An 18564-nucleotide genomic window follows, 5' to 3' on the forward strand; every position below is an offset into this window, starting at 1 on the left:
ATTACGCCCCCCCTTCCCGTATCATGACTCTTTTTGGACGTCACCACATCAAAAAATCAACACAAGATGTCAAAACGGCCAAAACTGTCAGGTGCCCAGGGAAGAAAAAAGAGAAAAGAAGAGGAGGAGAAACGAGAAAAGACAGAGGTAGCAGGTAGGTAACGTTAGCCTACATGAAATGATTTGTCTGTTACAGAATGTGATAGTAACCTGGCTTTTTAGCATTAAGCTAATGTTACATGATTCGGCAATTGCTAATCAATAAATAGCGAGTTCTGTTTTAACGTCGGGTTAATATTGTGGAGGGGGCTAAATTGTTATGGAAAATAATAATGTAACGTTAGGTAATTACAGTACTCCCACCTTACATTCCTCAGGGACATTTGTATTAGATCTTTTAAGCAGGTGTTTTTTGTTTACATTGTTATTGCCTTCTGGTTAGCTAATGTTTGCCCTGCAGGTAATAGTCACTTTTCCACCCCTTTATATATTAGGTATAGTTGTAAGTAAAAAAAAAAGGTCAAAAACAAAGCTATTCGGGTTCTGGTGAGTATATACACTTCAATGCCGATGTGGGTGGGGGGGGGGCCACCTAAAATCTTGCCTAGGGCGCCAGATTGGTTAGGGCCGGGCCTGACGGGGAGAACATGCAAACTCCACACAGAAAGATCCCGAGCCCAGGATTGAACTCAAGACTACTCAGGACCTTCGTATTGTGAGGCAGATGCACTAACCCCTCTTCCACCGTGATGCCCTGTTCTAGTTTTTATTTTATTTTTTCAATGCACTGTAGCACTTTGAGGTTGTTTGCTCAATGTAAAGTGTTTTTACAAATAACATCTAGCTGAGGTAGGCTCCAGCGACCCCGAAGGGAATAAGCGGTAGAAAATGGATGGATGGATGGATCTATTATTATTATTATTATTATAATTCACTTCACTTCACACACACACACACACACGCACACACACACTCACATTAAGAGAGTGAACAATGATAATTCCATGTCACGTGTGTGACCCTCAGGTGACGTCATGTGTGCTCTAAAGATCTTACCTGTTCCTCTCCATTCCTGAGCCATGTTGCCTCCTCCTCGGTCCAGTGATGGAAACAGGAGTGCGGCACAACACCGACACGAGGCTTGACGCCGCAGCCGCCGCGCTCGCGTCCCGTCACGGTGCACGTGTGGCCGCACTAGCGCGCTCCTCTTCCCGCGCAGACGTCACAGCTCCTCCGCACATGGACGTGAAGATGGACGTGAAGATGGACGTGGACGTGGAGCAGCAGCAGCGCCGCACACACTTGACGAGTCTCCACGCACACTCGCGTCTCACCCGCGCCTCTCTCCCTCACTCCCTCCCTGGCAGAAGAGATCTGGTCCAGGCGCGACGAGCCGAGCCCAGAACGGTTCTGGTCTGCAGCAACACCGCGTCCATAGCGTCCTAGGCGGCGACTATCAAAGGGACTTCAGGCGAGAACATTCCACGCTGCCATTTCATTTGCAGTCAATCTTGTCCCCACGGAGGACTTGTTCAACATCGAACTTACAACATGTCAACCCGGCCACTGCATTAGGAACACCGTGTACCTAATAAAGTGTCATCATGCTGCTGGGTCTATGACACACTGACCAATCAAATCATGCATCCTGTCACCTGACACACACCTGTGCTACCATCTAATCAGCATCTTGATAGGCCACACCTGTGAGGTGGGCAAAGAATTGCTCACTAACACACATTTGTCAACAATACTTGACAGTAAAAGTATGTAGTAGTGATGGGTTGATGAGGCGTCATGAAGCGTTTCGACACATTGCAAAACTGTATTGATACTGTGTCGATACTGTGTCACTAAATACTGACATCTGCTGGACATTAAAAATCCCTACAGGCAACCTATGGACCGACTCAACTGACACTGATTTGATGCCCTAGTACAGGGGTCACCAACCTTTTTGAAACCAAAAACTACTTCTTGGGTACTGATTAATGCCAAGGGCTACCAGTTTGATACACACTTCAATAAATAAATATATTGTCATTTGTAAGTTACACGTAAGTGTGATTTAAACAAGAATAGCTAAATAAATAAATGTATATATATAAAAAAAATGGGTATTTCTGTCTGTCATTCCGTCGTACTTTTTTTTTTTCCTTTTACGGAAGGTTTTTTGTAGAGAATAAATGATGAAAAAAACACTTAATTGAACGGTTTAAAAGAGGAGAAAACACGAAAAAAATAAAAATAAAATTTTGAAACATAGTTTATCTTCAATTTCGACTCTTTAAAATTCAAAATTCAACCGACAAAAAGAAGAGAAAAATTAGCTAATATGAAAAAAATTTAAAAAAGAATTTATGGAACATCATTAGTAATTTTTCCTGATTAAGATACATTTTAGAATTTTGATGACATGTTTTAAATTGGTTAAAATCCAATCTGCACTTTGTTAGAATATTTAACAAATTGGACCAAGCTATATTTCTAACAAAGACAAATCAGTATTTCTTCTAGATTTTCCAGAACAAACATTTTAAAAGAAATTCAAAATACTTTGAAATAAGATTTAAATTTGATTCTACAGATTTTCTAGATTTGCCAGAATGGTTTTTTTGAATTTTAATCATAGTAAGTTTGAAGAAATATTTCACAAATATTCTTCGTCGAAAAAACAGAAGCTAAAATATTTATTATTCTTTACAATAATAAAACAATTTTTTACTTGAACATTGATTTAAATTGTCAGGAAAGAAGAGGAAGAAATTTAAAAGGTAAAAAGGTATATTTGTTTAAAAATCCTAAAATCATTTTTAAGGTTGTATTTTTTCTCTAAAATTGTATTTCTAAAAGTAATAAGAAGCAAAGTAAAAAAATAAATGAATTTATTTAAACAATTGAAGACCCATCCATCCATCCATTTTCTACCGCTTATTCCAAGTGAAGACCAAGTCTTTAAAATATTTTCTTGGATTTTCAAATTCTATTTGAGTTTTGTCTCTTTTAGAATTAAAAATGTGGAGCAAAGCGAGACCAGCTTGCTAGTAAATAAATACAATTTAAAAAATAGAGGCAGCTCACTGGTAAGTGCTGCTCTTTGAGCTATTTTTAGAACAGGCCAGCGGGCGACTGATCTGGTCCTTACGGGCTACCTGGTGACCGCGGGCACCGCGTTGGTGACCCCTGCCCTAGTATATACAATAATATAAACCAAGTCATTTAGGATTATTTCATATCTTCATTTAAATAAAAATATATTTTTATCTTTTTTTAGATACAGTCAATAAATAATGTGAACATGTATCATAACATGGAAATCTAAGAGAACGTGTTGTGGATGATTGTGGACTGGGAATTGTTTTAATTTTATTTTTTTACACATTTTTATTAAAAAAAAATTTTTTTTAAAAGTATTTCCGACGTATTACATTTTAGACGATTTCTCTTCTTAGTTATTATTTCTCCGGCTGTAGAAAAGAGCCGCTCACATATATATATATATATATATATATATATATATATATATATATATATATATATATATATATATACACATCCTGAAAATATGCAAACAAAACTGTGTTTAGATAATTGATACTTCAAACTTGCATAAATAAATCTTAAGGAATATAACATAACTTGGCTTCTGAGAGCTTCAAAATGTAATGAATAAAATGCTAAAGTTGTTGATAAACAAGCAATTATTTTAATAATTAAATATGGTCATTTTAAATCAATTATTATGATCATTTAAAATTAATTATTTCAAATATGTTTATTTTAATGTATAATTCTAATGCCTGGATGTAATTAGGAGTCAGAAAAATAAAAATAAAAATACAATTAATTTTGATGTTTTTAGCAAAATATAGTAAAAATGTATTTAGTTGTTTTTTTTTTTAAATTAATAAATATATTTATTTTTAGGTAAGATAAACATAATAATATAATAGAATTTATCCCTCGTCTGGATGATTTATTTCTTGTCACCCTGTTGTCCTCCCGTTGTGGAAAAAAAAGGCTGTCCTCACTCAGGTGCATGGAGCTGGAGGGGGCGTGGCCTCCAGCTCCAGCTGAAAATCGGGAGATTTTCGGGAGAATATTTGTCCCGGGAGGTTTTCGGGAGAGGCGCTGAATTTCGGGAGTCTCCCGGAAAATCAGGGAGGGTTGGCAAGTATGTTTAAAATGTAATATCAGAAATGATCAATATCGGGTTTTTTTATTATCGGTATGGTTTTTTGTATTTTTTTTATTTTATTTTTATTTTATTAAATCAACCTTAAAAAATGCAAGATACTTACAATTAGTGACCAACCCAAAAAACCTCCCTCCCCCATTTACACTCATTGTTGTTTCTTTCTGTTATTAATATTCTGCTTCCTACATTATATATCAATATATATCAATACAGTCTGCAAGGGATACAGTTAATAATAACAATATATCAATATATATCAATACAGTGTGCAGGGATACAGTTAATAATAACAATATATCAATATATATCAATACAGTCTGCAGGGATACAGTTAATAATAACAATATATCAATACATATCAATACAGTCTGCAGGGATACAGTTAATAATAACAATATATCAATATATATCAATACAGTCTGCAGGGATACAGTTAATAATAACAATATATCAATATATATCAATACAGTGTGCAGGGATACAGTTAATAATAACAATATATCAATATATATCAATACAGTCTGCAGGGATACAGTTAATAATAACAATATATCAATACATATCAATACAGTCTGCAGGGATACAGTTAATAATAACAATATATCAATATATATCAATACAGTCTGCAGGGATACAGTTAATAATAACAATATATCAATATATATCAATACAGTCTGCAGGGATACAGTTAATAATAACAATATATCAATATATATCAATACAGTCTGCAGGGATACAGTTAATAATAACAATATATCAATATATATCAATACAGTGTGCAGGGATACAGTTAATAATAACAATATATCAATATATATCAATACAGTCTGCAGGGATACAGTTAATAATAACAATATATCAATACATATCAATACAGTCTGCAGGGATACAGTTAATAATAACAATATATCAATATATATCAATACAGTCTGCAGGGATACAGTTAATAATAACAATATATCAATATATATCAATACAGTCTGCAGGGATACAGTTAATAATAACAATATATCAATATATATCAATACAGTCTGCAGGGATACAGTTAATAATAACAATATATCAATATATATCAATACAGTCTGCAGGGATACAGTTAATAATAACAATATATCAATATATATCAATACAGTGTGCAGGGATACAGTTAATAATAACAATATATCAATATATATCAATACAGTCTGCAGGGATACAGTTAATAATAACAATATATCAATATATATCAATACAGTCTGCAGGGATACAGTTAATAATAACAATATATCAATATATATCAATACAGTCTGCAGGGATACAGTTAATAATAACAATATATCAATATATATCAATACGGATAGGCCCCTCCCACCTCCAAAGACATGCACCTGGGGATAGGCCCCTCCCACCTCCAAAGACATGCACCTGGGGATAGGCCCCTCCCACCTCCAAAGACATGCACCTGGGGATAGGCCCCTCCCACCTCCAAAGACATGCACCTGGGGATAGGTTGATTGGCAACACTAAATGGTCCCTAGTGTGTGAATGTTGTCTATTTTGTGTTGGCCCTGTGATGAGGTGGTGACTTGTCCAGGGTGTACCACGCCTTCCGCCCGAGTGCAGCTGGGATAGGCTCTAGCCACACCTGCGACCCCAAAAGGGACAAGCGGTAGAAAATGGACGGTTAATCCTAATCCAGTTTAAGTGCAAATGAGAATACTGCTTCACCACTTTAGTCATATTTTTGGCACTTAAGAATCTTGCCTATGACTTTACTCCAGACTTCTTCTGTTTGCTTGAGGTAGTCATTACTGCCACGTGTGGTGAAGAAGTGTATTACACCTGTGTAGTCATTACTGCCACGTGTGGTGAAGAAGTGTATTACACCTGTGTAGTCATTACTGCAGGGCCGGCCCGTGGCATAGGCCGTATAGGCAAATGCTAAGGGCGCCGTCCATCAGGGGGCGCCACGCCAGTGCCACAAATGTTGGAGAAAAAAAAAAAGAAAAAAAGAAAAAAAAAAGTTGGTACTATTATTTCTAAATACAAAAAATAATCCCACGTTAATTAAAATGCAAAGTGAAGCCTATTTAATAGAAATATTATTTGTTACGACATTACGCCCCCCCCCCCCACGGTGCGCCCCCTCCCTTCCCGTATCATGACTCTTTTTGGACGTCACCACATCAAAAAATCAACACAAGATGTCAAAACGGCCAAAACTGTCAGGTGCCCAGGGAAGAAAAAAGAGAAAAGAAGAGGAGGAGAAACGAGAAAAGACAGAGGTAGCAGGTAGGTAACGTTAGCCTACATGAAATGATTTGTCTGTTACAGAATGTGATAGTAACCTGGCTTTTTAGCATTAAGCTAATGTTACATGATTCGGCAATTGCTAATCAATAAATAGCTAGTTCTGTTTTAACGTCGGGTTAATATTGTGGAGGGGGCTAAATTGTTATGGAAAATAATAATGTAACGTTAGGTAATTACAGTACTCCCACCTTACATTCCTCAGGGACATTTGTATTAGATCTTTTAAGCAGGTGTTTTTTGTTTACATTGTTATTGCCTTCTGGTTAGCTAATGTTTGCCCTGCAGGTAATAGTCACTTTTCCACCCCTTTATATATTAGGTATAGTTGTAAGTAAAAAAAAAAAAAAAGGTGGAGGGGGGGCGCCACCTAAAACCTTGCCTAGGGCGCCAGATTGGTTAGGGCCGGGCCTGCATTACTGCCACGTGTGGTGAAGAAGTGTATTACACCTGTGTAGTCATTGATAAGGAAAATGACTTATTATGGTCTGTTGATGCTACTTGTGTGGTGTGACATCACATGAAGTCATGTTTCTTTGGGATTGTGCAAATTGAACGTTTGGTAGAGTGGCCGTGCCAGCAACCTGAGGGTTCCTGGTTCGATTCCCCAGCTTCTACCACTTGGACACATGCAGGAATAAATGAGAGTTTGCAGGAATAAATGAGAGTTTGCAGGCAGGTGTGGAGTGAACACCTTGGCAGTGAATCATGTCGACAGAGGAGTAAAGTCAACAATGACATGTTACTTCCCTCCTTTGCTTACCGGGGATAAAACAAAATGGAGCGCATGACTGCTGTAATCCAGCAGTGATCTGACAAGAAGCTTTACGGCAAAGACAATCTTATCTGGACTTGTCACATTTCACTCAGACGGGCTGTAAAATAAGTCCCCTCCTCAAGACTATTGTCTTAGCAGCAGACCTCACCAGTCAATACTGAAGTGTTCTAGAAGAGCTTGGCCACAGACTACTTCAGATAAAGTCCAGATGTCCATGAAAGAGGAGCTAAAAGCCACCTTGACAGATTTCAGCCAACATCCTCACTGAGTACACGAGGAGCCCCGAGAAAGAAGTCTAATTGAATTCAATTAACTTCTCTCTAAGATGCATTGTGCTCACACACTTTCACTCTCTCTCCTCCTGCTGCTGCTGCACGCCCATCAACTATTCATTAGCACATCATTTAGTCAACCATTTAAAAGCACACAGGAACTTTGAAGGATTCACACACAGATGCACTTGGTATGCTTCATCACAGCTGCACTTGGTATGCTTCATCACAGCTGCACTTGGTATGCTTCATCACAGCTGCACTTGGTATGCTTCATCACAGCTGCACTTGGTATGCTTCATCACAGCTGCACTTGGTATGCTTCATCACAGCTGCACTTGGTATGCTTCATCACAGCTGCACTTGGTATGCTTCATCACAGCTGCACTTGGTATGCTTCATCACAGCTGCACTTGGTATGCTTCATCAACAGCTGCACTTGGTATGCTTCATCACAGCTGCACTTGGTATGCTTCATCACAGCTGCACTTGGTATGCTTCATCACAGCTGCACTTGGTATGCTTCATCACAGCTGCACTTGGTATGCTTCATCACAGCTGCACTTGATATGCTTCATCACAGCTGCACTTGGTATGCTTCATCACAGCTGCACTTGATATGCTTCATCACAGCTGCACTTGGTATGCTTCATCACAGCTGCACTTGGTATGCTTCATCAACAGCTGCACTTGGTATGCTTCATCACAGCTGCACTTGGTATGCTTCATCACAGATGCACTTGGTATGCTTCATCACAGCTGCTGCACTTGGTATGCTTCATCACAGCTGCACTTGATATGCTTCATCACAGCTGCACTTGACATGCTTCATCACAGCTGCACTTGACATGCTTCATCACAGCTGCTGCACTTGGTATGCTTCATCACAGCTGCTGCACTTGGTATGCTTCATCACAGCTGCACTTGACATGCTTCATCACAGCTGCTGCACTTGGTATGCTTCATCACAGCTGCACTTGATATGCTTCATCACAGCTGCACTTGACATGCTTCATCACAGCTGCACTTGGTATGCTTCATCACAGCTGCACTTGGTATGCTTCATCACAGCTGCACTTGGTATGCTTCATCAACAGCTGCACTTGGTATGCTTCATCACAGCTGCACTTGGTATGCTTCATCACAGCTGCACTTGGTATGCTTCATCACAGCTGCACTTGGTATGCTTCATCACAGCTGCACTTGGTATGCTTCATCACAGCTGCACTTGATATGCTTCATCACAGCTGCACTTGGTATGCTTCATCACAGCTGCACTTGATATGCTTCATCACAGCTGCACTTGGTATGCTTCATCACAGCTGCACTTGGTATGCTTCATCAACAGCTGCACTTGGTATGCTTCATCACAGCTGCACTTGGTATGCTTCATCACAGATGCACTTGGTATGCTTCATCACAGATGCACTTGGTATGCTTCATCACAGCTGCTGCACTTGGTATGCTTCATCACAGCTGCACTTGATATGCTTCATCACAGCTGCACTTGACATGCTTCATCACAGCTGCACTTGACATGCTTCATCACAGCTGCTGCACTTGGTATGCTTCATCACAGCTGCTGCACTTGGTATGCTTCATCACAGCTGCACTTGACATGCTTCATCACAGCTGCTGCACTTGGTATGCTTCATCACAGCTGCACTTGATATGCTTCATCACAGCTGCACTTGACATGCTTCATCACAGCTGCACTTGGTATGCTTCATCACTTTCAATGCTGGGAGACAATCAATAGCAGACATGATGACCACCTGCACTAACTAATACAAAAGTTGTAATACAATTGTGCTTCGACAATGATAATGCTCAGTTTAGAGAGTGTCAATACAACTATGTTTATCATTGTCAGTACACTGCATCATACACTGCATCATACACTGGATCATACACTGGATCATACACTGCATCATACACTGCATCATACACTGCATCATGCACTGCATCATACACTGGATCATACACTGCATCGTACACGGAACCATACACTGCATCATACACTGGATCATACACTGGATCATACACTGCATCATACACTGGATCATACACTGCATCATACACTGGATCATACACTGCATCATGCACTGCATCATACACTGCATCATACACTGCATCATACACTGCATCATACACTGGATCATACACTGGATCATACACTGCATCATACACTGGATCATACACTGCATCATGCACTGCATCATACACTGGATCATACACTGCATCATGCACTGCATCATACACTGGATCATACACTGCATCGTACACGGAACCATACACTGCATCATACACTGGATCATACACTGGATCATACACTGCATCATACACTGGATCATACACTGGATCATACACTGCATCATACACTGGATCATACACTGCATCATACACTGGATCATACACTGCATCATGCACTGCATCATACACTGCATCATACACTGCATCATACACTGCATCATACACTGGATCATACACTGGATCATACACTGCATCATACACTGGATCATACACTGCATCATGCACTGCATCATACACTGGATCATACACTGCATCGTACACGGAACCATACACTGCATCATACACTGCATCATACACTGGATCATACACTGCATCATACACTGGATCATACACTGGATCATACACTGCATCATACACTGGATCATACACTGCATCATACACTGGATCATACACTGCATCATGCACTGCATCATACACTGCATCATACACTGCATCGTTCACTGCATCGTACACTGCATCATGCACTGGATCATACACTGCATCATGCACTTATTATGATGTATGTGTGAAGGCATAATAATGCGCCTTCACACATACATCATAATAATGTGCCTTCACACATGCATCATAATAATATGCCTTCTTACCTACATCATGTGTGAAGGCACATTATTATGATGTATGTGTGAAGGCACATTTGACTGCACATTTGCATGTCCAATTAAACGATTGAACATGGGAATTAAAGGCCTACTGAAAGCCACTACTACCGACCACGCAGTCTGATAGTTTATATATCAATGATGAAATCTTAACATTGCAACACATGCCAATACGGCCAGGTTAGCTTACTAAAGTGCAGTTTTAAATTTCGCACGCAATATCCTGCTGAAAACGTCTCGGTATGATGACGTCAGCGCGTGACGTCACGGATTGTAGAGGACATTTTGAGACAGCATGGTGGCCAGCTATTAAGTCGTCTGTTTTCATGGCAAAATTCCACAGTATTCTGGACATCTGTGTTGGTGAATCTTTTGCAATTTGTTCAATGAACAATGGAGACAGCAAAGAAGAAAGCTGTAGGTGGGAAGCGGTGTATTGCGGCAGGTGTTGTGCTGGATAACACACCCCAGTCGTAGAATGCACCCCCTGACTGTTGTGCTGGATAACACAGCCGGTGTTTCATTGTTTCCATTCCCGGAAGATGACAGTCAAGCTTTACCATTGGCCTGTGGAGAACTGGGACAACAGAGACTCTTACCAGGAGGACTTTGAGTTGGATACGCAGACGCGGTACCGTGAGTATGCATGCAGCTGCGGCTTCCAAACATTTGATGGCTTGCCCGTACGTGCGTGCCGTTATGTGCATGTCACGTACGTAACTTTGGGGAAATATATGTGCTGTATGAACTTTGGGGAGGTGAACGGTACTTTGGGCTGTGGGATTGAGTGTGTTGTGCAGGTGTTTGAGTTGTATTGGCGGGTTATATGGACGGGAGGGGGGAGGTGTTTGTTATGCGGGATTAATTTGTGGCATATTAAATATAAACCTGGTTGTGTTGTGGCTAATAGAGTATATATATGTCTTGTGTTTATTTACTGTTTTAGTCATTCCCAGCTGAATATCAGGTCCCACCCGCCTCTCACAGCATCTTCCCTATCTGAATCGCTCCCACTGCCCTCTAGTCCTTCACTCTCACTTTCCTCATCCACAAATCTTTCATCCTCGCTCAAATTAATGGGGAAATCGTCGCTTTCTCGGTCCGAATCGCTCTCGCTGCTGGTGGCCATGATTGTAAACAATGTGCAGATGTGAGGAGCTCCACAACCTGTGACGTCACGCTTCTCGTCTGCTACTTCCGCTACAGGCAAGACTTTTTTTATCAGCGACCAAAAGTTGCCAACTTTATCGTCGATGTTCTCTACTAAATCCTTTCAGCAAAAATATGGCAATATCGCCAAATGATCAAGTATGACACATAGAATGGACCTGCTATCCCCGTTTAAATAAGAAAATCGCATTTCAGTAGACCTTTAATGTTTGCCAACACCAAATTAAATGTAAAACAATATATAAACATGTTTTTAATATATATATATATATATATATATATATATATATATATATATATATATATATATATATATATATATATATATATATATATATATATAGTGCCATCTTATGGAATTGTCCAAAATGTTTTGGTATCCTGGAGCATTCAAAGTTCCTTTCACTGGAACTAAGGGGCCAAGCCCAACTCCTGAAAAACAACCCCACACCATAATTCCTCCTCCACCAAATTTCACACTCGGCCCAATGCGGTCCAAAATGTAGCGTTCTCCTGGCAACTTCCCTTGCTCCGCTCCCAGTGCCACACACACACACACACACACACACACACACACACACACACACACACACACACACACACACACACACACACAGGTCTTTAAATGTTCCTCAAATGTAGATCATGTGTTTCACTAAAAATCCAAGCACTTTACACGTTGAAGCACTTCTAAACACTTGAAAGCCCCCATGTTCAACTTCAAGCACGCACGGGGATTTTAATTGTGACCTAAAAAAAAAACATGCAACTATATCAAATATTATTTGAATCACCACTACACGACGAAGCTCGAGGAAAAATAGCGGAATCTGTCTGATGAAGCGCGTGCAAGGGAGGCTGATGCGTTGATGGTAAAACTGCAAACCCAACAAGGACTTTTTGCCAGATTTCACACCCCCAGAGATGCAGCCGTCAGGACAAGTTTCGTCATTTCTCACAAAATCGCCAGAAAAAGTAAGGCGTTTTCTGACGGAGAGTTTATTAAGGAGTGCTTATATGTTGCGCTGATATGCCCGGAGAAGAGGGGCGCATTTGAGAACGTGTCACTCTCCCGACGCACTGTAACGAGGCGGGTTGAGACCATCGCTGGAAACTTGGAGCTTCAGCTGAAGAACAGAACGGCCGACTTTGACTGTTTTTTGCTGGCTTTGGATGAGAGCTGCGATGTACGTGACACCGCCCAGCTGCTCATCTTCTTACGTGGGATAACTGCAGACTTTCAAATCACGGAGGAGCTGGCAGCCATGCAGTCAATTAAAGAGACAACCACAGGTAATGACTTGTTCACATAGGTCAATGCGTTGTTTGGACATGTTAGGACTGAAATGGGACAAGCTGGCAGGTGTGACAACAGATGCTTGTCCAAATCTGACGGGGAAAAATGTTGGACTTTTAAAGAGGATGCAGGATAAAGTGACAGAAATTCAGGAAGTGTTGTGTAAGACAGTGTTAAATGTCACGACTGGGACTGTGGCGTGGTTTGTTCTCCCGAGGTGCAAAAGATTTGGACCAGATGTGGCGTGAAGGGGAGTACATGATTTATTTTAACACTATATATCAAAAAAGAGCAAACGAAAAGCGCGCACAAATGGCGGAGGTACAAAACTAGGCTATTGAAAACAAAACTTGCACATAGGCAGAAACTGTGAACAATGAAACAAAAACACTAACTGTGGCATTAATAAACAAAAAAAACTTACTTGGCATGGACTATGAAGTGCGCAGAGGTAAGAGTGTGACAGGGGTATGAATCCGGATGTCGCCAGAAAGACAAACTGAAAACAATGAACTTAAATACTATAGACATGATTAGTGAAAACAGGTGCGTGACTCAAAAACGTGAAACAGGTGCGTGACGTGACAGGTGAAAACTAATGGTTGCTATGGTGACAAACAAACAAAAGTGCACAAAAAGTCCAAAAACAAAACCGAACATGACTAAAACAAAACATGATCACACAGACATGACAGTTAAAAATAAAAGCATCAAAAGCCATCTGCTTTTGTATAAAGTTAAGTTTGGTTAAATGAAATTATTATTATTATTATTTATCTTACGGTATATCAAAAATAATTTGAGCAAAATTTAATTGAAATATTGCCTCCAGCAGTGCTCGGGTTGCTCATGCGGCCCCCGGTAAAAATTAATTGCCCACCCCTGCTTTAAATAAACGATAGAAAACAGTGCTTAGTGCTCACAATAATAAAACATGATGCCTCTGTGTGGAGTTTGCATGTTTACCTCGTGACTGTGTGGGTTCTCTCCGCGTACTCCGGCTTCCTAGGCTCCTCCCACCTCCAAAGACATGCACCTGGGGATAGGCTCCTCCCACCTCCACAGACATGCACCTGGGGATAGGTTGATTGGCAACACTAAATGTGTTCAGTTTGTGTAAGTATACATGTCACTGTCAACACCACATCCTCTTTGTTTGGCACAAAACAAAAACAGGCTTTACATTATTTTCAAGTGGAAAACAACCCCAGGTGAATCCACTGTGCAGGCAGACCACACCCACTTCAGACATCAGGCCCCTCAAGCTCATATTGCAATCATATACAGGTAAAAGCCAGTAAATTAGAATATTTTGAAAAACTTGATTTATTTCAGTAATTGCATTCAAAAGGTGTAACTTGTACATTATATTTATTCATTGCACACAGACTGATGCATTCAAATGTTTATTTCATTTAATTTTGATGATTTGAAGTGGCAACAAATGAAAATCCAAAATTCCGTGTGTCACAAAATTAGAATATTACTTAAGGCTAATACAAAAAAGGGATTTTTAGAAATGTTGGCCAACTGAAAAGTATGAAAATGAAAAATATGAGCATGTACAATACTCAATACTTGGTTGGAGCTCCTTTTGCCTCAACTTCCTTTTCACAATACCCCACAGATTTTCTATGGGGCTAAGGTCAGGGGAGTTGGCGGGCCAATTTAGAACAGAAATACCATGGTCCGTAAACCAGGCACGGGTAGATTTTGCGCTGTGTGCAGGCGCCAAGTCCTGTTGGAACTTGAAATCTCCATCTCCATAGAGCAGGTCAGCAGCAGGAAGCATGAAGTGCTCTAAAACTTGCTGGTAGACTGCTGCGTTGACCCTGGATCTCAGGAAACAGAGTGGACCGACACCAGCAGATGACATGGCACCCCAAACCATCACTGATGGTGGAAACTTTACACTAGACTTCAGGCAACGTGGATCCTGTGCCTCTCCTGTCTTCCTCCAGACTCTGGGACCTCGATTTCCAAAGGAAATGCAAAATTTGCATGGTTGGGTGATGGTTTGGGGTGCCATGTCATCTGCTGGTGTCGGTCCACTCTGTTTCCTGAGATCCAGGGTCAACGCAGCCGTCTACCAGCAAGTTTTAGAGCACTTCATGCTTCCTGCTGCTGACCTGCTCTATGGAGATGGAGATTTCAAGTTCCAACAGGACTTGGCGCCTGCACACAGCGCAAAATCTACCCGTGCCTGGTTTACGGACCATGGTATTTCTGTTCTAAATTGGCCCGCCAACTCCCCTGACCTTAGCCCCATAGAAAATCTGTGGGGTATTGTGAAAAGGAAGATGCAGAATGCCAGAGCCAAAAACGCAGAAGAGTTGAAGGCCACTATCAGAGCAACCTGGGCTCTCATAACACCTGAGCAGTGCCAGAAACTCATCGACTCCATGCCACGCCGCATTAACGCAGTAATTGAGGCAAAAGGAGCTCCAACCAAGTATTGAGTATTGTACATGCTCATATTTTTCATTTTCATACTTTTCAGTTGGCCAACATTTCTAAAAATCCCTTTTTTGTATTAGCCTTAAGTAATATTCTAATTTTGTGACACACGGAATTTTGGATTTTCATTTGTTGCCACTTCAAATCATCAAAATTAAATGAAATAAACATTTGAATGCATCAGTCTGTGTGCAATGAATAAATATAATGTACAAGTTACACCTTTTGAATGCAATTACTGAAATAAATCAAGTTTTTCAAAATATTCTAATTTACTGGCTTTTACCTGTACAGCAGTCCTAATATTTCAAGCTGGAAATAGAAAGTGTGAGTAATCCGTGCAGGAGATCAGAAATACGTTTGGTAATCCTATAATCCCTCCCTAATGTCGTAATGGTTTTCTCAAAGCTTATCTAAACTAATTTCCTCTGTGGAATACAATCTCACACAGGAGATGGACCAACGAGAAGCAGTGAAGCAAACTTCTCTGCTGCAGCTTTATTTCAACAAGAAGAAGAAAGCAGTTAGAAGAGGTGATCACAGAACATCAACTCCAAGTCCTTTGTACAAAGTCAAATTCCAAGTGAATAAAAACACCTGATGGAGCAGAAGAAGAAGAGTGAGAAGTCCTTGAAGATGCGGTCTCATGTTAATGGATGGCCACAGCAGAAGAGGCGGGAGGAGACTGAAGCATCTGCAGGAACTCTGAGGTGAAGACGGCCTCCGCACATTCCTCCATCATGTCCTGAAACTCTGCTGCCACGTCGGCCACAACATCCCACAGCAACTCCTCTGCCAGGCTGCACGGCAACAAGGAAGACACATCACACTTCTTATTGTTCTGTCATCTTCTATGTTTACTATTGGAACGGTAAATGTAGCAAACAAATCATTTGTTTGAATTTATCCTGTCCAGCTACTCAGGCAAATCATATAGTAGATGTAGATGATCTATAACTGCTCTACACATTTAAGAGAAGTGTGGGATACTTCTCTTCTTGACTTATTAGGGCCCGCATGGCCCATTGCATAAGGACTCCCACAGGGAGTCCTTATGCAATGGGACATAAGGACCTATTGAATTTGTAAGGTTTTATTATTATTTATTATTATTATTATACCGGCCGCCTCTTTGAGCTGCAATATGACCCACTTAACATGCTTCAAAACTCACCATATTTGACGCACACTTTAGGACCTGCGAAAATTGCCTTTTGATAAAAAAAACCAAACCCCAAAAATAAAAATTGCGCTCTAGCGCCCCTTAGGAAAAAAAAAACTAGACTGCCTGTAACTCCCACTAGGAAGGTCGGAGAGACATGAAACAAAAACCTCTATGTAGGTCTGACTTACACCTACCTTTCATAATTGTATATCCTCAGGCAAAAATCAACAGGAAGTTGGCAATTCCCCCTTCAAGACAAAAAAGTACTAAAAACAGTCACTTTTGCCTATTTGAGCTGTAATTTGACCCCCTTAAACTGAACACACACATTAGGACTGGCAGAAATTGCGATCTAATGAAAAAACCTAACCCCAAATCTCAAAATTGTGCTCTAGCACAATTTTTTAATGAAACGCACAAAAAACTGCTCCTCGGATGAAAAAACTGACAAAACTGCCTGTAACTCTCCCTGGGAAGGTCGGAGAGACATGAAACAAAAACCTCTATGTAGGTCTCACTTAGACCTACATTTCATAAATTGACAACCCCCAGCAAAAATCAACAGGAAGTTTGCTATTCCCCCTTCAAAACAATTTTTTTGTAAAAACCGGTCACCTTCCTTCAAAAACTATCTACTCTGAGCGCATTTGTCGTTTCGGCTTCAAACTAACACAGGAGAGAGATTAAACCCTTGTGTATGAAATAACAGAACAGCGTTTTAATACCTGCTCCGGTTTTGATTTTATGACCCTTCAAAGACCCGCTGCGCTGATGCTGCTGCGCTGCTGTTTTTTTAAGATGGCTGCTTAAAAGCAGGAAGCACCAACGTGCCCACACAATGCAGACAAGGTGTCAGGCTTGTCCCTGACAGTTTGATCAAGTTTTAGTTTTTCCTCTGTCATTTCCTGTCTACGCTCTTATTTTGGTTCTGTTTCCTGTTTCTCCCTGAGTGCTGTGTCCCTTCAGCTGTGGCTGATTGGCACCTGGCCACACCTGGTGTCAATCAGCCAGCTGCTATTTATATCTGCCCTACCCTTCAGTCACTGCTGGATCATTGTCATTACTACCTGTCTTTACACTTGTCGTTGTAGCTCCGTCTACTTTTGGTTTCACTCTGCTCATGTCCTAGTTCCTTTGTGTCACAGTAAGTGTTTTTGTTTCTTATCCAAAGTTAGCCTCTGTGCTATTTTAGTTCATTTTTGTTCTCCGCCTTGTGCGCGTCTTTTGTTACCCTTTCGTTTGTTGTTTTGCCTTTTGTTTTATTAAATCATGTTTTCTCGTGCATTGCCTTCCGCCTTCTCTGCATCTTGGGGTTCGTCACCTACAAACTCTGACACAAGGTAGGTACACTAGACAAAAGTCTTGGGACACTTCAGAGTAAAAGTAGACAAAAGTATTGGGACACTTGGGACTAGCACCTGCCAAATACGCGGGCCCGACCAATGCTGCTTGAAGCTTTAATTTGTATTTGACTTTATTACATGGAGTTTTAGTATTATTACCGTATTTTTCGGAGTATAAGTCGCTCCAGAGTATTAGTCGCACCGGCCGAAAATGCATAATAAAGAAGTAAAAAAACATATATAAGTCGCACTGGAGTATAAGTCGCATTTTTGGGGGAAATGTATTTGATAAAAGCCAACAGCAAGAATAGACATTTGAAAGGCAATTTAAAATAAATGAAGAATAGTGAACAACAGGCTGAATAAGTGTACGTTATATGAGGTATAAATAACCAACTGGTATGTTAACGTAACATATTATGGTAAGAGTCATTCAAATAACTATAACATATAGAACATGCTATACAATCTGTCACTCCTAATCGCTAAATCCCATGAAATCTTATACGTCTAGTCTCTTACGTGAATGAGATCAATATTATTATTTGATATTTTACGCTAATGTGTTCATCATTTCACACATAAGTCGCTCCTGAGTATAAGTCGCACCCCCGGCCAAACTATGAAAAAAACTGCCACTTATAGTCCGAAAAATACGGTAAATGTATTTCTATTATCAT

General features: G+C 40.2%; 2 protein-coding genes across 4 annotated transcripts in view; both read right to left on the reverse strand.

The window, feature by feature from the left end:
* pitpnm3 (PITPNM family member 3) overlaps positions 1 to 1151 on the reverse strand; it is a 330161-nt gene extending 329010 nt beyond the window's left edge. The window contains exon 1 of the mRNA XM_061973214.1: positions 1057 to 1151. Coding sequence (XP_061829198.1) covers positions 1057 to 1081 — 25 coding nt within the window. The 5' untranslated portion in view covers positions 1082 to 1151. The remainder of the gene's footprint in view (positions 1 to 1056) is intronic.
* Positions 1152 to 15837: 14686 nt separating this feature from the next.
* kiaa0753 (KIAA0753 ortholog) overlaps positions 15838 to 18564 on the reverse strand; it is a 75635-nt gene continuing 72908 nt past the window's right edge. For all 3 annotated transcript variants that reach the window (XM_061973210.1, XM_061973211.2, XM_061973209.2), the window contains exon 19: positions 15838 to 16176. In XM_061973210.1, the coding sequence (XP_061829194.1) occupies positions 16026 to 16176 (151 nt within the window). In that variant the 3' untranslated portion in view covers positions 15838 to 16025. The remainder of the gene's footprint in view (positions 16177 to 18564) is intronic.

The sequence above is a fragment of the Nerophis lumbriciformis genome, linkage group LG17, assembly GCF_033978685.3.
Source record: "Nerophis lumbriciformis linkage group LG17, RoL_Nlum_v2.1, whole genome shotgun sequence".
Classification (NCBI taxonomy): Eukaryota; Metazoa; Chordata; class Actinopteri; order Syngnathiformes; family Syngnathidae; genus Nerophis; species Nerophis lumbriciformis.